The following is a 25,390-nucleotide window of genomic DNA, read 5'->3' on the forward strand; positions in this document are numbered from 1 at the left end:
TCAATTAACATCACGATTGTTTATATTTTATAAATCTAGAATTTGAGAATGGAGCAATAAAATTATTGCTAGTGAAATTAGATAATCTACTAGAGCAGGTTTGTCCTGCACAGTGACGTCGTGGTCTAATGCATTCTGTCTAGGACTCGTGTTAGAAATATGCGCTGGTTCGAGTCTTCATATGGGAAGAAATTTTCTCGTGAAATTTCGGCCAGTGTATGGGATCGGTGCCCACTCAGCATCGTGATGCACTTGGGGAGATACGATAGGTAGCGAAATCCGGTTACGAAAGCCAGCTATAACGGCTGGGGGGGATCATCGTGCTAACCACACGATACCTCCATTCTGGTTGGATGATCGTCCACTTCTGCTTCGGCATGGGGTCGTGAGGCCAACAGCCGGCTGGTCGGTCTGGGCCCTTCACAGGTTGTAGCGCCACGGATTATTATTATTATTATTATTATTACTACTAGAGCAGGTTAATTTTAAGTCCTGTCCACACCTGTGGAGTAACTGTCAGCGCGTCTGGCCGCGAAACCAGGTGGCCCTGGTTCAAATCCCGGTTAGGACAAGTTACCTGGTTGAGGTTTTTTCCGGGGGTTTCCCTCAATCCAATACGAGCAAATGCTGGGTAACTTTCGGTGCTGGACCCCAGACTCATTTCACCGGCATTATCACCTTCATTTCATTCAGACGCTAAATAACCTAGATGTTGATACAGCGTCGTAAAATAACTCCCAAAAAAAAAAACTTTAAGTCCTATTATCTCAAAACTACAGCTCATGGAAATGATCCACTTTAGCTCAGAACGCCTCATTTATTTGTACAAGACAATAAGAATACAGCATTGCAGACTGATTTCTACTGAGGATGATTTGAACTTATTTTCTTCATAACAGAATAATAACTCTAATAATAAATCTAGACATTTAAGAAAATGAAATAAACTGACTTTAAATATTTTTTCATGAAATAATCTCTGATTTCCAACAGACTTAAGTATACGTATGATTTTTTTTTACACTTTCCTGTGATGTTAATTATATTATGTTAATTACATTAGTGTACTAATAGTGAACTTGGGATCATGAAATCTTTTCTGTATTGCAATAAAACAGTGGAATTTAATTGTAACAAAATATCTTGTATGTTTATGAAAAAAATATTTCGTTGGTCATGTCTAATTCATTTCATATTTCACAGCTCTTTTCCTACCTTCACTTCCTGGCACATCACGTTCTGAAAATCCTGATGATGTTGGCTCAAGAACTTTATTCCAAAGAAAATTAATAAATAGTTGTAATAGGGATGGTTACATGTCAAACACTGATATATAACAGAGAGAATTTGTAAATAATTCACGTGGAGGTGTAAGTAATTATCGGCGGAAGTCTTGAAATTGTAAGTAATAATACTACTACAGAGGGGAAGGGAAGAGAAATCTTTATTTTCCCGCAATTTTTTGCTTGCTCGTGGCGCTCCTCTGGTAGGTACGAGAAGCTTATTGACAGATTACACTTAATCTAGCTTATGCACCCCTCTCATATACAGGGTGTTTCAAAAATACGGGGCATAATTTCAGGTATGTATTTCCCACATGTAGACAATCAAAATAGTTCATTACAACATGTGTCCGGAAATGCTTCATTTCAGAGTTATGGCCTTCACAACATTGAATACTATACTGGCAATACATGACTGAAACTTCCCTCGAAGTTCAATGTTTGCAGTAAGGGACAGTAATAAACTTAGGTAATTGTTTCGTTCGGATAAATCGCAATAAAGAGAACGCCAGTAGGGGAAGTTATGCTCACCCACATGAAATGTGCATTCGACATAACACTCACCTATCACGCAGTGTGTCAGATGAGCTGGTAGGGAAGGGGTGGTGGGTGGAGCTTCTACGTTCTGCTTATTGCGGTTTTCCCTTTCGTTCTGTCCCAGATTTATATTATTATTTTTTTTCTTCAAAATCCCCCAACTTTAGGGGGTTTTACAACATGTTGAAAAATAAAATAAACGTGGAAAACACGAAACAGCATGGTAATTATTTTTATATCAGCCAAATTTAGGCCTATGTAGGAATGGCCAAGCGGCCGACCTATGTGACAAGGTTAGTGGGTTAGTTGAGATATAGGCCTATAAGTGACCTTGTCACTTTAGTAGGCTAGTTATATATCCCCTCGACTAACCCACTATGTGACAAGGTTAGTGGGTTAGTTGAGATATAGGCCTATAAGTGACCTTGTCACTTTAGTAGGCTAGTTATATATCCCCTCGACTAACCCACTAACCTTGTCACACACCTAAGGCCGCTTAGCTGTTCTCGTATAAATTTGGCAGAGAAGTGAATAATTACCTCATCTTTTTTTCTTCCTTGTAATATTGGGACTTCCGTGATTATTTAGGCTAAACTAGCACTGCTCGTACCCTGCTTCCCACACCTTCAGCTGTCTCCTCTGCAATACCAACATAACTTTGGTGACATTTCATGCTAGTGTACACTCACGCTATGCCTTGCATGTACGAATCTGTGACAGGTTAGATTAGTTTATTATTTACTTTAATGACACCGTGGTTTATCGTATTTGACACATGTTGGAAAGAATGATTTTGTAATTTGCCCTTTCGACATAGTTTGCCACAAGCTTTCGCATTTCGATAAATTATGTTGTTTCATGTCACGTAGTATTTCGGTTTTTGGAATCTTCTCGTAACAGATTTCCAGTTCACTGTCTTGAGATGCTTGCTTCGCTAGTTGGTCAGCAAGTTCATTGCCGCGTGCTTTAATCCAGTAGAATTCTATGATCCAGTTGTCTGTTTTCAGTTTTCTGAGTTTCGTCCTACATTCTTCAATTAAGGTCTACCACAACAAATCTAATTAATTTTACACAAAAGGCATTTAATACATTACATAATCGCAGAAATTTAGACGTGATATACCTTGACTTTTCCAAAGCGTTTGATAAAATTGACCATAAAATTTTAATTAATAAACTTTCAAGTTTTGGATTATCTTCTTCATACTTACAGTTAATAACATCATACCTTACAAACAGGCAGCAGTATGTTTCATTCAATCAAGTAAAATCGAAACCATTCACAATAACTTCAGGTGTACCCCAAGGATCCAATCTTGGTCCCTAGTTCTTTTTACTTTACATCAATGACTTACCTAAACAGATTGTGCACTCTAAATGTTTACTATATGCTGATGATGTTAAACTGTATAAAGCCATTGACAAACAACAAGACGTTTTTGATCTACAGCATGATTTGGACAGACTTTATAGATGGAATATCGATAATTTTCTTCTGTTAAATCTTAATAAATGTTGCTTTATGACATATTCTAAAAATAAGACAGTTGCTCTAAATTCGTATGAAATTAATGGTGTGAAGTTACCTAGAGTAGAATCATTTAAGGATTTAGGTATTTATTTTACACACATTATGTTTTAAAATGCACTTAAATCACGTGGTAATTGATGCATATGGAAAATTAGGATTTATGATCAGAAATACAAAAGAATTAAAAAATATAAATACTATTGATACTCTATATAAAACTCTAGTTAGGAGTAAGCTAAAGTATGCATCTGTAATATGGTCACCTCAGTTCCAGTCCCATCAGATGTAAATAGAAAGGATACAGAAAAGATTTTTACGTTATTTATATTTTAAAAAACATCACATGTCGTCTTATGACAAGCAAATTTCATATAATCAGTTACTTTTTAAATTTAATTATAAAACTTTAAAATCTCGACGATTAATAAATAGTCAAATTTTACTCTATAAGACTGTGAATGGTATATTGAATAACTGCGATTTTCTTAAATTCCTTCAATTCAATGTAAAAAAAAAAAAACAGAATTACGTCATAGGAGCCTTTTGTTATTCCCATTCCTAGAACTGTTTTCTTCAAGAACTCTCCATTGTTTGTTATGTGTAACACTTACAACTCTCTGTCTTTAAACTGTGATTCTCAATTAGATTTCAGTTTAACAGTTGAAAAATTTCATACAATATTAAAAAGAATTGTATTTCCTTAGATATTTAAATTATGAAGAAGTGTATTATAATGTTTTTACTCTAGTTTTTAAATAATTTTGCACCATTATATTGACATTTGGCACTATATTAACTACAATATTATATTCTAGCATATATTACCGTTATGTATTTTCTTTCTTTCGTTTGTGTTGTTTGTGTTGTTTCTTTGTTTTTTTCTTATTATGTATTTTGTGTATGTATCTGTATAAGCCACCTGTAATTGGAAGCCTACTTCTGTTGGTGGTGGATTTAAATAAATAAATAAATAATGCCTTATGGTTGTTGCTATTTTTAAGAGAGTCCAGTGTTGACTATCCATATATATTGCAACTGTCTTGTCTGTCTTATCTTTTCTATTATCTTATCTAAAGCCTTCACAACTGCCATCTGTTCAGCTTCGTTATTACAACACCTTGCATCAGTCTGAATTTCAATTTATGTGTAAGTGTTCCATCTGTAAATAGTGCGATTCCCGAACCTACTCCTCTCTCACTTTTACTTCCGTCAGTAAATACTTCAAACTTGTGAGTCTTATTTTTATTCACTTCTTTTATTTTGACAATGTCTGCAGGGTGTGACCATTTGCCACATTGAACATCATGGTCAATGTTTTCTTCTCTTGTTGCATTGTATATCTTTGCGAGCTCTTGTTACTCACGGTGACTCATACCGTGTTGATGAAACATTAGAAAGTCTCTCTGGTACAAGTATTTTAGTAAAATTGATCTTTACAGTGGTTTTTGGCAAGTGGAAATCGAAGAAAAGAATAAAGAAAAGACCATCTTTAGCATCCCACTAGGTTTTTATGAATATAACAGAATGGCATTTGGTTTGGTTGGAGCCCCAAGCACATATCAGAGATTGATGGAGAGAGTACTATCCGGCCTAAAGAGAGTATATCCTGTTTTATGTATATTAATTACATCGTCCTGTACAGTTCAACCATAGCAGAGCATGCTGAAAGACTTCGAGAAGTTTTACAAAGATTAAGAGATGCAAACTTAAAAGCACACCCTGTGAAGTGTACATTTGCCGTGCATGAAATCGACTATCTCTCTCGGACATGTGGTAGATAGGAATGGCATTCGCCCAGACCCAAAGAAAGTACAAGCTGTACAAGAATTTCCGATTCCTAAAGATGTTAAGGAAGTCCGCTCATTTCTTGGTTTAGATGGTTACTATCACAGGCCATAGCAAATTTTGCTGAGACTGCAAAACCATTTATCGAACTTACAAGAAAAGATAAACAGTTTGTATGGCTAGAACCACAACAAGAATTCTTTGACATATTGAAAAAAGCCTTGTGCAGTGAACCTACTTTGAAATATCCTGATTTTAAACAACCGTTCATTTTAGCGACTGACGCCTCAGGAGTTGCCCTTGGAGCAGTGCTATCTCAAAAGGTTGGTTCGGAAGAGCATCCCGTAGCATACGCCTCTAGAGTTTTGAATAAAGCTGAACAAAATTATAGCACGACAGAAAGGGAATTACTAGCACTTGTATGGGCTACGAAACACTTTCGTTGTTATCTATATGGTGATGAGTTCATAGCTGTGACCGATCACACAGCTGGTTAATGAGCTCAAAGGAACCAAATTTTGACTACTTCGTTGGATTTTAAGACTTTCTGAATTTCAATTCCAAGTCCAATACAAACCCGGTAAACGTCACCAAAACGCTTACACTTTATCTCGAATGCACAATGATTTTGCTATATAAAGTGAACAGTTAGACAGTCAATCACTCAGAAATCTTCAGATGGCAGAACCAAAGTACTTAGAATGGGTAGCAGATACAGAAAGATTTAAGTTAGACGAAAACGGTATTCTGTTTCGTTTCGATACAAAGCAGTTGAACTCAGAGCAACAGTTAGTTGTTCCTTGTCCTATGAGAAATTTGATTTTGAATACTTACCATGATACTCCTATTGGTGCACATCAAGGTCAAAAACGTACATTCGAACTGCTTAGGCAACGATTTTACTGTCCGAATATGAAAACTGATATTGAAAATTACATCACGAAATGTGTATCTTGTAATGAGAGAAAGATGGGTAGACACCCTATAGCTCTGTTACAGAACTTTGCTACTTGTTTAAAGCCTTTTGAACTAGAAAGTATGGACATAGTTGGTCCATTTCCCAAAACAACTTCAGGTAACAAATATTTGTTGACTTTTATGGACACTTTCACAAAGTATAGCAAAGCAATCCCGATTCCTGATTAAACTGCTGAAACAAAAGCTAGAGAATTTGTTACAACGATAGTAGCACGACATGGCACTCCGAAAAAGCTACTTACAGATCAGGGTAGAAACTTCTTGTCTAAATTATTTAAAGAAGTTTGTAAATTGCTACAAATTCAAAAAATACAAATGAGTCTGTATCACCCTATGTCGAATGGCTTAGTGGAATGCAGTCACCAAACATTCACTAACATGTTATCACATTTTGTACGTGCAGATCAGAAAGATTGGGACAAATGGATAGCAATAGTCCAGATGGCATACCGGAGTACACCACACTCCGTAACGGGATATTCCCCATATTTTTTGCTTCACGGTAGTGAAATGCAGCTCCCATTTCTTATCGATATCGTTCCGAAATTTTCGAGAAGTAACATAACCGATGAGCATGTCGAAGTTTTAGCAGATAAACTAGAAAAAGCTTACAAGGTAGTAAGAAACGGAATAGCTCCAAGTAAGACTGCACAAACAAAGCAGTACACAACAAAGATCCTAGTGTAAAGTTTTGTTGTCTCAAGGTAGGAGACTTTGTATTTCTACACTCTCCAGCAATTAAGAAAGGTGTAACGAAAAAATTGTCGAAACCATGGATTGGTCCATTTCAGGTTGTAGAGAAACTGAATGAAGTGAACTACAGAATTAAGTTCAAAGATGGTAGAATATAGGTAGTGCACCTAAACTGGTTGAAACTTTGTCCCCCAGAGTCTGAAATTAAAGAAGGCAAGTTTCATCCCCGGCAAGCAGACGAAAACAGTAGTTTCAGTGAAGCAGAAACAATCGAAATAATTAGAGACGACCCGAAGTCATACGAAACTCCCCGTGAGGAACCAGCAGCAGTGGATAGTGACGACGGATGGTCCTTGGAAGACGATATTCCTCTTAGTCAGTTACGTGTTCCCCAGAGTGATGATTTCAATGAGGAAGATGATGTACCTCTAGCTCAGCTAAGGTATTATTACAAGCTGCACCGAGAAAGGTAACTGCACAAACTAATGACCTTACTTACTTACTGGCTTTTAAGGAACTCAGAGGTTCATTGCCGCCCTCACATAAGCCCGCTATTGGTCCCTATCCTAAGCAAGATTAATCCAGTCTCCACCATCATATCCCACCTCCATCAAATCCATTTTAATATTTTCCCATCTATGTCTCGGCCTCCCCAAAGGTCTTTTGCCCTCCGGCCTCCCAACTAACACTCTATATGCATTTCTGGATTCACCCATATGTGCTACATGTCCTGCCCATCTAAAACGTCTGGATTTTATGGTCCTAATTATGTCAGGTGAAGTATACAATGCGTGCAGCTCTGTGTTGTGTAACTTTCTCCATTCTCCTGTAACTTCATCCTTCTTAGCCCCAAATATTTTCCTAAGAACCTTATTCTCAAACATCCCTAATCTCTGTTCCTCTCTAAAAAACTGAGAGTCCAAGTTTCACAACCATACAGAACAACCGGTAATATAACTGTTTTATAAATTCTAACTTTCAGATTTTTTGACAGAAGACTAGATGACAAAAGCTTCTCAACCGAATAATAACAGGGATTTCCCATATTTATTCTGTGTTTAATTTCCTCCCGAGTGTCATTTATATTTGTTACTGTTGCTCCAAGATATTTGAATTTTTCCACCTCTTCGAAGGATAAATCTCCAATTTTTATAGTTCCATTTCGTACAATATTCTGATCACAAGACATAATCATATACTTGGTCTTTTGGGGATTTACTTCCAACCCTATCGCTTTACTTGCTTCAACTAGAATTTCCGCGTTTCCCCTAATCGTTTGTGGATTTTCTCCTAACATATTCACGTCATCCGCATAGACAAGAAGCAGATGTAACCCGTTCAATTCCAAACCCTTTCTGTTATCCTGAACTTTCCTAATGGCATATTCTAGAGTGAAGTTAAAAAGTAAAGGTGATAGTGCATCTCCCTGCTTTAGCCCGCAGTGAATTGGAAAAGCATCAGATAGAAACTGGCCTATACGGAATCTGCTGTAAGTTTCACTAAGACATTTTAATTAATCGAACTAGTTTCTTGGGAATACCAAATTCAATAAGAATATTATACAAAACTTCTCTCTTAACCGAGTCATACGCCTTTTTGAAATCTATGAATAACTGATGTACTGTACCCTTATACTCCCATTTTTTCTCCAATATCTGTCGCATACAAAAAATCTAATCAATAGTCGATCTATTACGCCTAAAACCACATTGATGATCCCCAATAATTTCATCTACATATGGAGTTAATCTTCTCGACAAAATTTTGTACGACGTCAACAAAAGTGACATTCCTCGAAAGCTACTACAGTTAGTCTTGTCCCCCTTCTTAAAAATAGGTACGATTATGGACTCCTTCCATTGTTCTGGTATAATTTCCTTTTCGCAAATTGCAAGTACAAGTTTATAAATTTCGCTAGATAATGCGCTTCCACCCTCTTGTATTAATTCTGCTGGAATTTGATCAATACCTGGAGACTTGTACTTCTTCAGATTTTCTATCGCAATTTCGACTTCAGAAAGTGTGGGTTCCGGTATAAATGGCACAGCAGTTTGTATTTGAATTTCGTCCCAATCATTTGTATTTGGCCTATGTATATTTAGTAGTTGCCCAAAATAGTTTTTTAGTAGATTCAATATTCTGAAATTAAAGGACGAGGAAACTAAGCAACGTTATCAGGTTGAAATTTCAAATAGGTTTGCTGCTTTAGCAACTGCTGACGAAGCTGAGGAAGAGTTAGATGTTAATAGCGTGTGGGACAATATCCGAGATAATATCAAAATTGCAGCTGAGCAGAGCATAGGTTATCATGAAACTAAAACTAATGACCTCTCCATGACAAATTCTGATGTGACATCTGCTTCCTATGTTTCCTCTCGCCGTGAAGATATGAACCCAGATGATGATGATGATGATGATGATGATGATGATGATGATGATAGTTCTAACTTAGATAATGAAGAGGTGACTGAACCCAACGTAGGACAGAATAGTGATGAAATGTCCTCCCTTAAATATAATTTACGTTTCAGACCAACTGATTAGATTATTTCGTTTCAGACTGTACACTCGCTACTACACTCCTGCTCACGATAGTAGTTTGTGATTCAGTAGTTAAATTAATAAAGTAATGCAGAGAGTAACCGAAATTGAAAGCACTCTTATTGAATTTAGACAATCCATTCATATAACCACAATGGACAAGCTCCTTACTTTGTCTTCACAAGTGACAGGCAATTTTATGCTCTCATGGAAGAGAATGATCTATCTCAAAGTAGAGGTGAAATGTACATGTTATGTCCCCCAGATGTTATTTTTTCAGCCTCCTTGCAATGACATTGTTTAGCAGCTCTATTTTTTTTTAAATCCCAGGAAGCAATGAGACTGTGTGACCGATGGCTGGTTGGACCACACAGGTGATCTGTATGGTACAGATCGTACCAGAATAATTATTGGGTGTACAGTGTACCAGCTACCGTATGTGTGACTAGAAGTTGTCATAACCCAAACGCTACACGACCGTCAACTTCTACACTTATTATCCAAGGGACAGTTATTATTAATATATCTGCAAACTGTCATTTTTATTCTGATCAGTTTAAACTGTTTCCCCATGTTTTTGGAAAACTGTACCCAGTATATGAACCTAACGATGTTATTGTCCCTGATATAACTTCTGAAATAGTTAATCCAGATCTAAATCTATGTGAACAACATGTCATTACTTAAGAATATGCTTCCAAATATTAAAGATTTTAATAATGATTTGTAATTCCTCTATGATTATAAGAGAAGATTAAAAGTGTAAAATCTAAAGTAGAAGAATCCCCCACACAAGTAAGTGCAAACCCCTGGCTAATTGCTTTAACCATAACAGGAGTTATATTGTGTCTTGCTTGTATGCTACAGACGTACCGACAATGTCCATGTCTTTACGGTGTCCGGTTATATCAGCTCACCCGCAAATAACCAGAGACAGCAGAACCTTTACGAGAAGGCCAGAATGAGATGGAGCTTGGCCCAGTGCAAGAAACCAGAACTCCCATCCGTACTGCGAGGAAAGCAGATATATCAACCGATGCCTGCGCTGGCCCAGCTTCAACCAACACAGTCTTCGCCAGACCTAGATTTGTCTCCAGGGCCTAGATACTACTCTTCATTATGCAACAGTCATCTCTTCGCCTCAATGAAGAAAATTTGTATTGAAGAAGATTATTCTTTACTGATCATTTTTGTGAATGACATCACTATTCTTGTATCTAACATGTAAGTACTAAGTCTCAGATGATGCCACACACATGCCATAACACACTACAGATAAGAGATCTGTAACATTAAATCAGCATATCACTTTGTGTGCAAAAATTCGTAAATACTATCGAGTTAAATGACAGACACCCTGCAAAGTTATAAATTAAAACATCCAGGAACTCAGTTTACATTAAATTATGCCTCGTTACGTAAATGGATTACTCATTTAATGCATAGATACATCAGATTTATTAAATAGCAGCAGTCCTAGCGCCATTATGATATCAATGTCAGAAATTATATCAATTTCGATCTATTGCTTATGAAAGTCAAAATCTTTGGCACTTCGCCCTCCATAAAGACTTTTCTTGTAATTTGTAATGTGAATGATACAACACTAGCTTACAAGACACAGACAATCCAAATCCTCAATAAGAATGAATGATGGCCTATATAATGGATTAAAATCCTGCAAGCCTGAATGATTCTGAGGGCCACTAGCGAGGGAACTACACCCCGTAAGCCTAAGGGTACGGCCACACAAGCTACATTTGTCGCAGGTTTTCTGCTACAAATGAAGCTGCCGTAATTGTCGCAAAATGGGTGGCCACACGGGCACTACAATTACTGCTAGTTTCTGCGTTAAATGTCGCTATGTGTGGCCACATGACATGCCACACGTAGCGACATTTGTAGCTAGTTCTTTTGCGTTTTGCAGCACTCAGCCCTAGTGTAGTGGAAGATTTCTTCCGAGATGGAGTATGAAGCCAAAGTCACTTTGTGTGTTTTATTAGTGTACATTATTACGGTCACACACAATTGTAATGCACATGAGAAGAAAATTTATAGCACTGCCATAAAGTTAACTTTTATTCCTGTGTCGATTTTACAACAGGCAATATTGTTCGTCAGTAACAATCGGAAGTACGGTGTGGGTGAAGGGTTTGCTGAAAGGCTGTATGAAGACCTAATTTCTCGTGGTTCTGTAGAAGGGTCAATGGGATTGTATGACAGATCAGACATGCTCTTCCCTTTCCAATACATGAATTTCTGAAGCATCTCCAAGTAAAAAGGAGTTTTAAACATGACCCAAAACACAACTCAAAGAGGCAATCTGTTTGTAACATATTTGAGAGATGTCTTGTAAAAGAATTGTTTTTTTTTACCAAATGAAGTCGCTGTGAAGGGTTTACTGGTACGCTATTGTATAGATTTTATTATTGAAGGAAACCTTTGGTCGAAAATGAAAGAAAAAAATGTGTACTCTCAAAGAACGGTATTTTGAAAAGAGTCTAAGTAAACACATCTATCATAAAAGTTCTCTTTTTCTTGGTTTTGCAGAATTCTTATTGGACATTGCGGCAATCTGAACTTGACTCTTATATCCCAAAATACAACTCAAAGTGGAAATGTCTTTATAACACAATAATATTTATAAACAATACTGATTTGTGAGGTCTGTCCTGCAAAAGAATTGTACGTTTTTTTTACCAAACAAATTGCTGTGAACGGTTTGCTAGAACACTTTTGTATACATTTTATTATTGAAGAATTCTTTAGGTCGAAATTGAAAGAAGAAAAATGTATGTACTTTTTAAAGAAAGATATTTTGAAGAGAGTTAAAAAATAGGGAACTTAGCCTGGACTATACATAAGCGAAGCAATATTTATTGGCACCGTATTGTTAGTAACAAAATTTGTTATATATATATTGGCATCGTATTGTTATAAATCTGTCATGATAATAATTCCCCATCTAAAAGTCAATCTCCCTCTCTATTCATTCCCTCATAAACACAAGTTAATTTTGTTGTTATGATTACATATATATATACTGAGAATTTCAACCATTAAAAAAACGGGTTTTCCTTCAAATTTGAGAATGCCTTTCTCCCATTGTAGGCCTACATCTTATCCTATAGAAAACAGAGTTTACGTCCTCTTAAACATGATAGATCACGTTTTTCAGATTATTAAATTTTGGGGAGGGGGAAACTGAAAGGTGAATCTTAGGGTATGTTACAGTTTCATGTCTCATAAAGTTTTTTTAGCAACAAAAGAAAATTTTAACGCTAAAAGATAAGCGGGGTGGTACAAATTGCGATATCTTATAGCTAATTCGAGAGACAAATTTCACTCCACTCATCAATGTCACTTGTTTTATTTTTAAATACATTAAGCCTGAATAAAATGCCAAGGTGTTGTATGCCTGGCTGCAAATTCAATTACCAGAAAGGAACTTAGTGGCGATATTTACTTTTCCTTCTGGTGAAGTAACAAAAAACAGGAGTAAGATTAAGAAAATAGTATTTAAAATTAGCTTACGCGTGTATCCATACGCTTTTGTAAATTTACATTGCGCTAAATTATTGTAATTCTCTACTATAAAATGAATAACTTTGATTTGTTATTTCACTCTTTTTAAACTCTTAATATGTGTCCTTTACATGACATTTGATTTTCGCTTTCTATCTCATTCCTAAAAAATTAAAGCATAAACATTCATTTTACACGGTTGTTTGTACTTTTATTACAATGTTTTTGTTTTCTTTTGCATGATATTTATTCTTCATTTATTGTCAGTTAGTAGATACAAGTCTTTTGACATGTATATTCTTTGACTCACTGAGTCTCCTCTGGGAACTAGTAAAGCGGAAATAAATATTAATATAAATTTAAAGTTTAAAAAATATGGATTTCATAATAAGAAATTCCCAGTAGCTAACAACAATGTTAATTCGTTTAGGCTGGAAAATTATTGGTCACGATAGACCTCATGTCAGACGGCGCCAAACTTGCTACACTTACTGCTCCGTGTGACTGCTTCCATTTAACTCAATGCGGTCTATAATTCCAGCTACATTTGACGCAGAAAGTTGCTACAAATGTAGCTGCACGTGTAGCTACCCATGTCGCTACGTATGGCACCCAACAGCAGTAAATGTCGCAGAAAAAATGGACCCGAACCCATTCGAGTTGCAACACGACCTTGGGATGCGCCAAACTTGCTACATTTACTGCTCCGTGTGGCCGCTTCCATTTAACTCAATGCTGCCTATAATTCCAGCTACATTTGTCACAGAAAACTTGCTACAAATGTAGCTCGTGTGGCCGTACCCTAAAAGAAAAAGGTCTACTAAGACTTGTGTGATAGTCATACTTCACAGGATCCGACATGTCTTGCCATTCATTTGATTAGGAGTAAAAGCACATGCCTATTACGGCATTGTCTTTTAAAAAGAAGAGGGCATTGTTGTGCCCAAGGATTATGATACGCAATCATAACTTTGTTATGGCCATAAGCAATACATTTTCACTTTATTTGAAAGTAATGAAATCGTACATTCAGTTTAATCATTGAAGGCAGGCGGCAGCTTCCTGTTGCGATTACAGTTGTGCATCTTAGTGAAGTCAGCAAGAAGCAAAGTCCAGTCCTTGAACAAGACAGGAAATGTGTACACTTGCATTTTAGCGCAAAGCCATTCTTACGCAACAGCTGACATATAACGAAAAATACTCAGATTATGCAGCAATCATTAACAAACCACGTCTCTTGCAAGACTTCTAATTGGTGATCATTTTGAATTCTGATTTTCTATTGGTTCAATCAAAAACAGACATTCAATCGTGAGAGTTCCTTAAATCTGTATTGTTCCAAGTGACAACAGGAAATGCTGATCCGAAATAATGGTTAGGAATCAGAAGTGTGGTGTTTGGTCAATGCAATACTGTCTTGTTAGAAGATTCGCGGGCAAAGTAGTGTCACTCTGTTACGTCTGTTGGTTCGAGAACTTATAAAATGGACATGAAACGTCCAAATTGTGATCATTAGTCTTTGGTCAAGACGGCAGTCATGCAGTAGCGGTCGTAACTTCCAGACGTCCAGAAAGAAGGCAGAAAATGGCATCTTCTTTGAATAGCACAGGGTTCGCCTTACAGAAACTGTAAGTAAAATTAACTATTCAATTCTCATACTTTACAATTAACAGCCATTACGATACTTCAGAAATAATCCTTCCATTTCAATACTCCATATTTATCTGTTCTAATTTGATATTTTGTTAATAAACTTAGTAATAGTGAATAGCTAGAAAGCCTGAGATCACATTCTAAATAAGGAATCCCTCCTATCCATAAGGAGGAAGTACAGTATATAAATCGTCAGAGAGTTAGGAAGTGCAATGCAGTGCTAATTCGTTTGTGTTGTCTTGTTAAATTTGTTGTTTATTGTTCATATTGTATTTGGAATCTCCTGGTAGAGGGGCAGAGAAAGCCTGACGGCCTTATCTCTACCAGGTTAAATAAATAAATACTAATACTAATAAAAAAGGGCACAACAAAATATTTTGGTTTTCGTAAGTGGGATATAACTCGCGATTTTCTCAAAGATAAGCCATCCGCCCTGTTCGTGGTAGAGGGCACGACAGTACTATGTAGCAGAGTGAGTGGATAGAAATACTTCTCTCTATCTCTATTTATAGGTGTTCATATATTAAGACACTAATAGTAATTCATAGCGTGTCAGCCCATGTAGGGCACCGGCACTTATGCACTATGTTTTCTCTTTCCCTGCTTTGCACACCTTTCATTGATCCTTGCAGTGATGATGAATGTGAGCTACTGCAAATCAATTTGTCATCCTGTTCCCGTTAATTGAAGTTTTATTTTGGACAGTTTTCTTTGTTAAGAGTTTATCCATTATTTCCATTATCAGTTACAGTGGCCTATGCAGTATTTTGTTAAGGGGAGTCATTATTAAAATTAAGTACAATTTACATTATCGGTATTTAAAATTTTGTGTATTATTATTATTATTATTATTATTATTATTATTACTATTATTATTAGGCCTATTGTTATAAACTGAGTTTTCACAGGGGATGTGAAACTACAGTCCTGAGAAGAACTTAGTCGTGCTGTGGCTGCATAGAAACATTTGCCAATGTAAAATTTTCACTAACCGCGCAAGAATCTTACCAGACATTTTGCTAAAAAAATTGTAAAATTGAGTTTGTGGTGGTTTAGACACATCAGAGAATCGGGAACGATAATAAGAAGTTTACATTAAAAATATGAACTGTCAAATGCACAAAATATTAAACGGACATTTCACAATAAAGTCAGAACCCAAACGAACAGGTGAATACCACTCTTAAAATGAGTTTAAAGTCGACAATGCACAATATTTAACAACACCTACACTGGGAACTGTCAAAACTACTTTCTCAATATGGTTCACAAGTTTAATTTCTTATTGTGTCAGCTTCATTTTATTACAAGATCAGTACTAGGTAGTAGATCTTTCTATAATAAAGAAAGCATTGTTGCAATTCGAATGTTCCACAGCACCAAAGAACAATGGCTTGTAATAATACACTCTAAACAAATAAGTAATAACATAAGGTACAGTACTACCCACAGCAAAGAAAGAAAGAGAGTAAGGAAAGAGCAAAAGAAAGACAGTCGGATAATCTGCCAATCGGTTAATAGGGTGACGGGTTCTACTTACTCCAGCACTATTATGTCAATACCAATTTCAAACCTCGTGCTCCATCAAGCATCCACCTTGGCCTCCACTCAGGGTTGCCAAACATAAGAATGCTCTGGCTGTAACTTTGTTTAAGTGTATATTACTGTTGATTACTGGCTTTACCTATGGCATGCAAGCTCCTTCACTTAACTGTGCATTGTACATGTGCTGTGTCACATCCTTCGACTTAAGAGGAATAAACAGTGCAGTTTGCCCTGTTTATGGAGTGTACGGCCAAGTGCAACATAGTTTAGTACACATATGGTGGAAAATTGTGCACATATTGTTTGGCAAGGCGTTGCTAAACTTTTTGACCCCACCTTTACTTGCCTGTTATTATCAGTTGTTTTAAAGTTTATGTGAGACCAAAATAAAAACAATTTTCCCGTATGTTAACATGAACAGTTCCTTGAGGGTTATGAATATTTTAATACCAAAATTGTTCAAAATATTCAGAACAAAAAGATGTGGACTGTGTAAATGTCATTGGCTTTAAAGCTTAAGTAGCCACCTAAGCATTCTGCAATATATTTTGGGTCCTATCAGCAGCGTAGATGCTGAAAGATTTTTCAGTAAATACAATTTAATGTAGGAAGTAATAAGACAACACGAATGATGGAAGAAAATGTACAGGCGTGTTCCTTCTATGATTTCTTTGTTACGAATTCATTAACATGATTAACAGGGTCATAAATTAAATTAGTACCTCTATGTAAGTATTATTTTAATCCCCAATATTTTCAAAAGACATGACCTATCCTCCTATATTGCCGTAGAGTCCATGTCTTCCTTCAAAACGCCACAGAACGCAAAATGACGAATGTATGAAAGCTACAAAATGCTAAATGTTAAAATCAAAATGCTAAATTTCTAAAAATCATAACCCCTAACAATGTAGTCTTTGTAGTTTTGTATAACAGAGTTAATTACTTACAGGCTTTAGCAGTGGATAATCTTCAGAAGCCTCTCTGATGTTCGGAAGGCTGAAGATTCATCTGTGAAAAGAAAAGAAGCCAGTAATTATTATGTTCAAAAATTTGTCACTGGATTATATATTCTACTGCATTTATTAATAATTTTAATACACATTAAGATTCAGTAGCCAGTTCGGTATTACTGAGCACAGTTACATTCAATACCCAAGAACTATTCCATTTGCTTAAAGTGCCAGCCATATACTGAAATGGTATCTTCTAGGAAATACCTGTTGAAATAATATTACTAATTTCAAATCTCCAAAATGTTCAAGACAGAAAACACCTGATAAACACAAGCTAGATATTTTGATAACTAGTCAATACAGATGTATACAGGCCAAAAGGGGATGCGAACCCATGCTGCGCTCCTGGCTGTCCATGACAGTGAAGATCGAGAGTTTGTCCCTGGACGTGAAGGAGCTGAATGAATTGAAAGAGAGGCAAATGGGAAGAGAAACTTTAAAAGGTTCCTTGCAAGGGAGTTTGGGGGTGAGAAAAACTGAGGCCACTTGTCTCATTTCGGGTTTTGCTGCTCCACTGAAGGAGCTCTAGAAAATTTTGGAGGGAAATAAGCCGAAAATGGACGTAACCTAATAGCTACCACGTAATGGGGGGAGAGAGAGGAAGAGGAGGCGTTCAACAAACTGTAGTTACTTTCTTTACTTGCGTGGTGTTTGTGGGCCAACCTGCATTGCAGGCCCTAACATTATGCCCCTGAAAAACTAGAAAGGTATTGAAACTTCAGTGGCTTCTAAGCGTCACCATGGCAACTGCTCAAACTAGCCAATCAAAGACCATGTCAACAGGCCAACGTTGCCGACTGTTTCACAGCGAGCACATGCTTTGTTTGGAAGTGTTGAATCTTCGTTGCTGTGTTACAGCAAGTATTGGTGTTCTGTTGTTGCTATTGTTTTCGTAGATGTTTTGTTGTTGATGTAGATAGGCTTAGTTTGAGTTTAGTTTCAAATTTAGTTCAGTTGTGAGTGTATTTGCAACGCGATTTATAGTGTCCGTGTGTTTCACTTATACAATGTCGCAAGGCAGATAGTGGCACAAAACGAGCCACAAGCTCAGATGGAAAAAGGAGTGCTGCAAGGGACAGCAAGAGGGCTGGAAGAAACGGAAAAGACGCTCCTCTTCCAAGTCAGGCGGAGAAATGGTTTGTAATGTGCGGGACTATTTCGAGAAAGAAGAGACAATGGCGGGCCTCTTATTCCAATACAACAGGTGGTAAATAGTACTGCAGAGGCTCTCAAAATAGGAAAGAACACCATCATTAAAATAGGAAAGGAAAATTTTAAAATGAATGAGCAAGAAAATGGACCTTCCTTACTTGAAACCCTGGGAAAGAAAAGAAAAGTAGAGCGGGTGACAAATTTAGATGCCTTTCAGGAGGACAATCTGGTGGCATGTATATTTATAATACTGACGGGAGGAGCATCCTACGTTAAAAGAAGTTGCAAACTTCACTTCGAGATGCAGATCTTTTCCACAGCAGTGTTTCTTCTCTGCACACTGTCTTAAAGAATTTAGGTTTCAAGTATAAAAAATCAATGGTCGTAAGATATTAATGGAGAGAAATTATCGCTTACATATTAGCCTATGTACCATATTCACATTCATTCATACGTTTATTATTATTATTATTATTATTATTAGTCCGGTCTAAGACTGCTGTATGATACAAATTTGTGAGTTCACAATTTCGTGTCAGCTGCTTAGTTCCGACATGGCAGACAGGTGGCGCAAAGAGCCACACTGCACTACTGCACAACTTCACAACGTCGCTCCCTTTCTGCGTCTGCGAGAGAGAACTGTCAATATCTTTCTAGTTTTGTATAGACTGTTGTTGCAACATGAAACATACGGTCTCTTCTCCTTAGTTGCAACTTACTGCATGAAATGTACAGTCTCTTCTCCCTAGTTGTGACTTATTGCTAGAGCCCTGAATTTTACATGCTAAAAGTTAATATTGTTCCTCACTATAGCTCATAAATATAGATGCCACGCCCCCACTTCTTTGAGATGTCATTCAGTATTTTCCTTCAGTACTGCTAAAGGTCTCTAATCCTCTTAATCACCATTTACAAACTAGCACATGATTTATCATTGCCATGCCTCCACTTCTTTGAGATGCCATTCTTGCCATTCAATATTTTCCCTTTGGTATCATTAAAGGTCTTTAATCCTCTTATCCACCACTTACAAATTACCGCACGGTTCACAAGATCCTTCTGGCTCTGTTGTCTATTATTACATATCGGACTCTTGTGAACTAAGCTTAAAACCCTCCTCACGGACACTACTTCTATTCATCTAGACTCAGTGTCAAATTAAAGCTGAAAGTCCATAGTGTATGATGAACTTAATATTTTCCCTTTAATAGTTACTAGTTTTGTCTGAAAGACCATTAAAATTCTTACTTCCTATTCCAGCAATTGGTGAAATTTTTCCATCCTCATTACATACATTCTTATGAAACAGTACAGTCCATGAAACCACATTTCTGAAGCGAGTTAAGTATGCAGAAATTATCTGAAATATGAAAAAAATAACAGCTCATAACAGAAAAAATGAAAAAGATATTTAAAAACAAATTATTTACACTAACAAGGGAAACTTTACATCACACCCCTTTCACATTTTATTGGAACACAGCTCATTTTGAAGCTCGTGAAAACGAGAATAAGGAACGACCTTGCAAATATGCCGAAGTTGCTTCTAAAGGGCGTAAATCCTAGTTGAGAGTCACTGCATGCCAATTAGTATACTTTATAATTATATCATCGTTCATGTAGCTCAACCATTAGTGACGTGCCTTTCGAGTAAAAGTTCTCGGTTCAATTCCCGGCTACTTTTTATTATTTTGACATTTTAAAACAAAAACATGCAGAGGACTGGACTTCTGAATACCGATGCTTGGATGTGAGGATTATGACGTTGAAACTTTTGAAAATATGAAGAATATATGCTTTGACAGAGCACAAGGAAAAAATTTGGAATTTATTTGTTGTAGTATTATGCTACGATGTGTTGTTTTGATCATATGTTCAGTAATGAGACCTTCCACTATCATTCACTGCAGAATTAAGTTGCTTTGTTCGCAATAAAATAAGTAATATACTTTTATTTTATTAGTTTAGAGTAATCACATTTGTTTTGTCTTGTTTTTTTTTTGCCATTAGATTTCAAATAATGAAAGAATAATTAAAAAACTAACAAAAAGGATTACATAAGATAATAAAACATTATTATAAGACAAGATGACAAGATGTGTATATGATTTGGACACAGGTCTTCTACTTAACAACTAAACACGCTATCCGTTGAGTTACCTCTGTGTCCTTCAGAAGCCATTCCATGTCCATTACACATTTACATATAATGTTTTGTGATTCTTGTAACGTTATTTAAGCCCTTTTAATCATAACTTTGGCATGTTTTGATTTTATATTTTGATTCAGATCTCTCAGAGCAATAAAATAAGTTATCATTTGCTAAAATCTGGAGGGGGGAGCAATGAAAAGTTCCCTTGTAAGAAAATGCAAATTTTGACTTTCATACTTCACATCTGTCGTCAATTTGCAAAAGGGGACATGTCCAAAATAACAAAGTCTTGGAAAATCGCAAAAACTATAGCCTAACTAAGTTAACAAATTAAAATGTTCACATATTTTCTTCTAATTAGATCACTATGGGTACATACATTCAGGATCCATGAACATTTTAATTTTTTAAGACTGTTATGTTTTTTTTTTTTTTTTTTTTTTTGCGATTTCCCAACACTTTGTCCCCTTTTGCAAATCGACGACAGACATCAACCTTAACCTAGGCCACATATAATAATTATTTAAAAAGTGTTACGGGCGAGACATTAATGGCATGTCCATAATACTGTCATTGGATCTATAATTTCCTATGAGATGAAATAACATTATTATTTTTATATCAGATGAGTTCAAACAAGAGAGTAACAGAGTTTCGAAAAAGATTGAAGATTAGCCAATCAAAATATCTGAAACATTTGGCAAAGGAGTGACAGAGAGATGTTAAAAGAAGAGAAATTGGGCTGAAAAAAAAAAGCAAAAACTAAAAAAATAAGAAAGTACAGTATACACAGCATGTGAACCACTAAAAAAAATTGCTTATACTGTAGATGTCCACGAACTATGGGGAAGTCTTTGAATAGAGTAAGTAAAGCATTACCAAATAGCCCTCACAAAAATTGATTTTACGGAAGAGCCCTCAAGCAAAGAATTTCTTTGTCACAAGAAAATCTACCCACAAAACATATAGGGTGCTATTCATAGACATTTCGCAGCACGCGCTTCGAGCGTACTAAGCTAGCCCCGGCTATCCACTGGTTACTTGTACAGAATTCAAATCATGTCATATCGCTAACACTGGTTTATGAATATGAAAAATGCTGATCATCCACCGAAAGCCCACGCTAAAAATGTCTATGAATACGGCCCATAATGAGCAAAGTGAAAATAAAATTTCTGACTTTGCTGTAAAGGCAAAACGAAACCTTTTTGCTTCCTACCATGGATGATGTTAGCTTGCAGTGAAAAGTATAAAAGCCAATATTACTACTCCAGAGGAGTTCTATAACTGCGCAAAAGAAATTGATCCTGGCATTAAAATGAAATATATTAATGCTACTGAAAACTGAAGCTGTAAGAGGATTGTTAGAAGCTAGATGGAAATAAGTGACTTACATTTCAAATTTGCAAAGCCTCCACTACTTTACCATTGCAGAAGAATGTGACACCTTAGTTGTGGGTCAAACCTCTATTAATGCCAACACCAAATGAACTTGTTACTGTTCTTCCATCAAGCAATGAGCATTGCTCAATTTTAGAAACAAAACCAACTATTGTGAACAATGGGGATTTTTTTTTTGTTCACTTAAAAGAGAGTATAAAAGAAGATAGTAGAGAGAAAAATTATTATGCTATTGTATTACACATATGGGACGATGGAGGATATTGTTCACTTACTAATTTACATGTATTCTAACACATCAAAACATTGGATTCGGCCAGGAGAAAATGATAATTCCTTTCAGACAATTTGTACATTTTTAAGGTATTTTGCTCCCCAACATCGTTGCACACATGATGCCCTAACTATATACAAATCTTAACTAATTAAGTGTTCCAAAATAGAAACCACCAAAGAAAACCATATTGCAAAAGAATTTAATTTAGGAATATCACTTCTTAACGAACAAATTTCAAATGTATACAATCCTTTGTTTAATTTAGACCTATTTAAATTCATCAACATTTACAAACCTCCGTAATTAGCGCCTTCCAACACCCACCCACTCATTATTTTACTCAACCTTCCCCATATGACGTAATACCCTCACACACACTTTGTAAGCCTGCTTGCGTCCATCATTCAACGATGTAACCTAGCAGCTTTCAACACCACACACAAGTCCTAAAGAAGAGATTGAAAAATATTAATTACTAGCTAAGCACATGTTTTTTTTTTTTTTTTCGTTTGAATATTTGCAGTTGCATATGGCCTGGTTGATTTACACAACTTGCAACAATCTTCCTTATGGAAAACTACAACATTATTAACATCAGTTATAAGAGCGAACGAATGTTCAACGTAAACAAATAGCTACAAACAATACCATTTTTCATACAATGCATTAATGGAAGATAAAATTTTCTTCATTGTTATATTTTAACCAACTTATCAATTAGCAGTAATTATTTTAACTATTTTAATTTTTTACATTGTCTGTGTGCTAATCCAGTAATGTGTTCATATAGCCTATTGTTACATTTATATCAAAATGATCTGAAGATGGCAAAACATTTGCCGAAAGCGTCCACCTATGTAACACTGTCAAACACATCATGCTAATTTAGCGAATACACTTCACTCAGCAATTGATAAGCTTTTTGATGGCAAACAGTCAATAAACTTCTGTATTCTCAGCTTATCGACACATATAATATGCCTGTAAAACTTAAATATTACCTATATAGGCTAGATTAAATTTGTGTTTTACTTGTAAACTAGGCCTGTTATGAATTTAAAATGTTCACAACTGTATCAATTTCATCGCCGACAAAAATATTCAAATCTGTTACAAAATTTGTTGACCGTTAAATCAGAATTTTTCTCTGCTGCCATTGTTTAAAGTCAACTAACTTTAGTGGAAATTCCGAGATAGACGAACACCTGAACAATGATGGTCAAATCAAGACATCTTGAGACACAGGAACAGGCTCAAATGAACTAGAACCTTAACTGTTGTCATCATCCTGATGGAGGTGAAGTAGGCTACTGTATAACATAGATGCATTCTCAGCCACACGTCTAAGTCAGCACCCCTCCACTTTGAAGGTATTTTTCCAACTTCACCATTTGTGGGAGAAGGTCAAAGGTTATGCCAGCTTTGCTATGGAAGAAAATTAAAGTCGTAAAGAAGCAATGCTTTTTTTTTTTTGGAAATGTACGCTGCACACTGCTGCCAAACATACCAGTAATTCGCTGAAGGGGGTTTGAGTTCCGTGTAGCCTCATGTTTGCCCAGCAGTGTCAAAGACGACGTTTTTCTTTGAAGAGGTAAGATAAGAGTTTGTTTATTGATCAGGATTTCTCAGATTTGCTCCAATCACAAGGAGCTTTAACATACGTTTAACTAATGAGTTAACATTTTTAATTCACGTGTCAATATAAACTCCATGCCGAATACAAAACACTGTGATTATTATGATATAGGCTATCGAGTTGATAGATAGACGAAAAAAGTTAATAATTGTAATATGTATTATATGTCTTTCTCGTGTTAAATTTTACTGTACCTGGTTAACATGTTTCAGCCTGTTATGGGCCAGCTTCAGAACAGAACACGAGAAAGACATGTAATACATATTCCGAAGTGATACAGTGTTAAAAGTTGTATAATCAAGATGTATAATAATTTTAGTTTCAATTTTAAATAAAGGTTATCTTATTGCTTAAAATTTGTTTTCTGCAGATGGTTGTGGTACGAATCAGTGTATGGATGTTGGTATAAAAATAATTTATCTAAGAATTTTCTTTACAACAAAAATGTGACAGCACTGCTTGACATAACAAGCTTTGATGTGTGTTTAAAAAAAATACAAGATAAATCCTGTCACTAGGGGATTAATTCAACGATTTTACTATATTGAAACATACACAAAAAAGGAAATGAATAAAGAGTTTTACTTTATCATTATAAGAGTATGGGAAAGAAGTATTTTGGTCGATTTTTCCAGGACTAGGTATCAGAAATATTCTGTTACCGTGTTCTGAAAATGTACTAGGGAAGCGGATACTGGTATGTTCCGGATTTTTGTATAAGTAAACTAATAAACGAATCAATTAACTGTAATGTTATATTTGTTTAGGCTCTTAGTCACCAGCATACAATCAGCAATTGAAGGGTCTGGAGCCATAGTGGGCCAAACGCCATTTATTAAAAATGGAGAAAGCAAGGGTTAAAGTTAAGTGAATGCCATAGGCCTAGTTTAATGAAGACTGACATCATTTAGTTTTAATGTATATACTTTATATTTACTTGCTATACATTTCCATTCAATTATGGTAATAACTTCATTTTAACCATTGTTTTTTTACGGTTTTAGTAAATGGCACTTGGCGCACTATGGTTCTGAACCCTTCAATTAACCTACAGAAACTCTTGGATGCAACATGTAGAGTGGATAAAAAAAAAAAAAAATTCCTATGAAAATAATACATTGAGTTATAGGCCACAAGGGAGAAAAAATATAGTTATTCAAAAGTCAAGAAAGATATGAAAGTTCTGAACTTACTGAGAACAATTACTGGGACAGATAGGCTATATTCTGTAGGAACAAAAAAATAATAATCTTTAGTAAAAAAAATTGCTGAGACCAGTTAAGAACGACCTTGGTCTTAGTATACCTACTGTCTATTAAAATACCTTGTGAGTGCAGAAAATGCTATATTGGCCAGACAGGATGCACCATTATGGAATACTGCAAGGAACATCAATGCAGCATAAGACTACATTACCCCGATAAGTCGGCAGTAGCGCAACACAGCCTGGAAATGGGCCACAAGATAGATTTCAATGCCACCACCATCTTGGAAAAGGCATAGGGTTATTGGGAACTAGCTAGTCATCAAGGAAGTCATCGAAATCCAACTAGATGAATACAGCTGAATACAGTGTGGAAACCTGTAATGAACATGGCAAGCAGTTGGGACTAGGAACTAGCAGCTGACCATACAGGCTAGACTATCGAGCTAGAAGTGGCGCTCTGGGTGGTACTGGACTCCAT

At 36.0% G+C, this 25,390-nt stretch overlaps 1 protein-coding gene across 4 annotated transcripts in view; it reads right to left on the minus strand.

The window, feature by feature from the left end:
- Positions 1–25,390, minus strand: part of LOC138710311 (uncharacterized) — a 114,755-nt gene that overhangs the window by 31,434 nt on the left and 57,931 nt on the right. For 3 of the 4 annotated variants that reach the window (XR_011335206.1, XR_011335205.1, XM_069841116.1), the window contains one exon: positions 17,022–17,082. Coding sequence is in view for 2 of the 4 variants with exons in the window: in XM_069841116.1 (XP_069697217.1) it covers positions 17,027–17,082 (56 nt within the window). In the remaining 2 variants the exon portion in view is untranslated. Of the gene's footprint in view, positions 1–13,737; positions 13,992–17,021; positions 17,083–25,390 lie in introns of those variants that run through there. The other variant, XM_069841117.1, reaches the window with a different exon arrangement.

Source organism: Periplaneta americana, chromosome 12 (assembly GCF_040183065.1).
Source record: "Periplaneta americana isolate PAMFEO1 chromosome 12, P.americana_PAMFEO1_priV1, whole genome shotgun sequence".
In the NCBI taxonomy this organism is placed as follows: Eukaryota; Metazoa; Arthropoda; class Insecta; order Blattodea; family Blattidae; genus Periplaneta; species Periplaneta americana.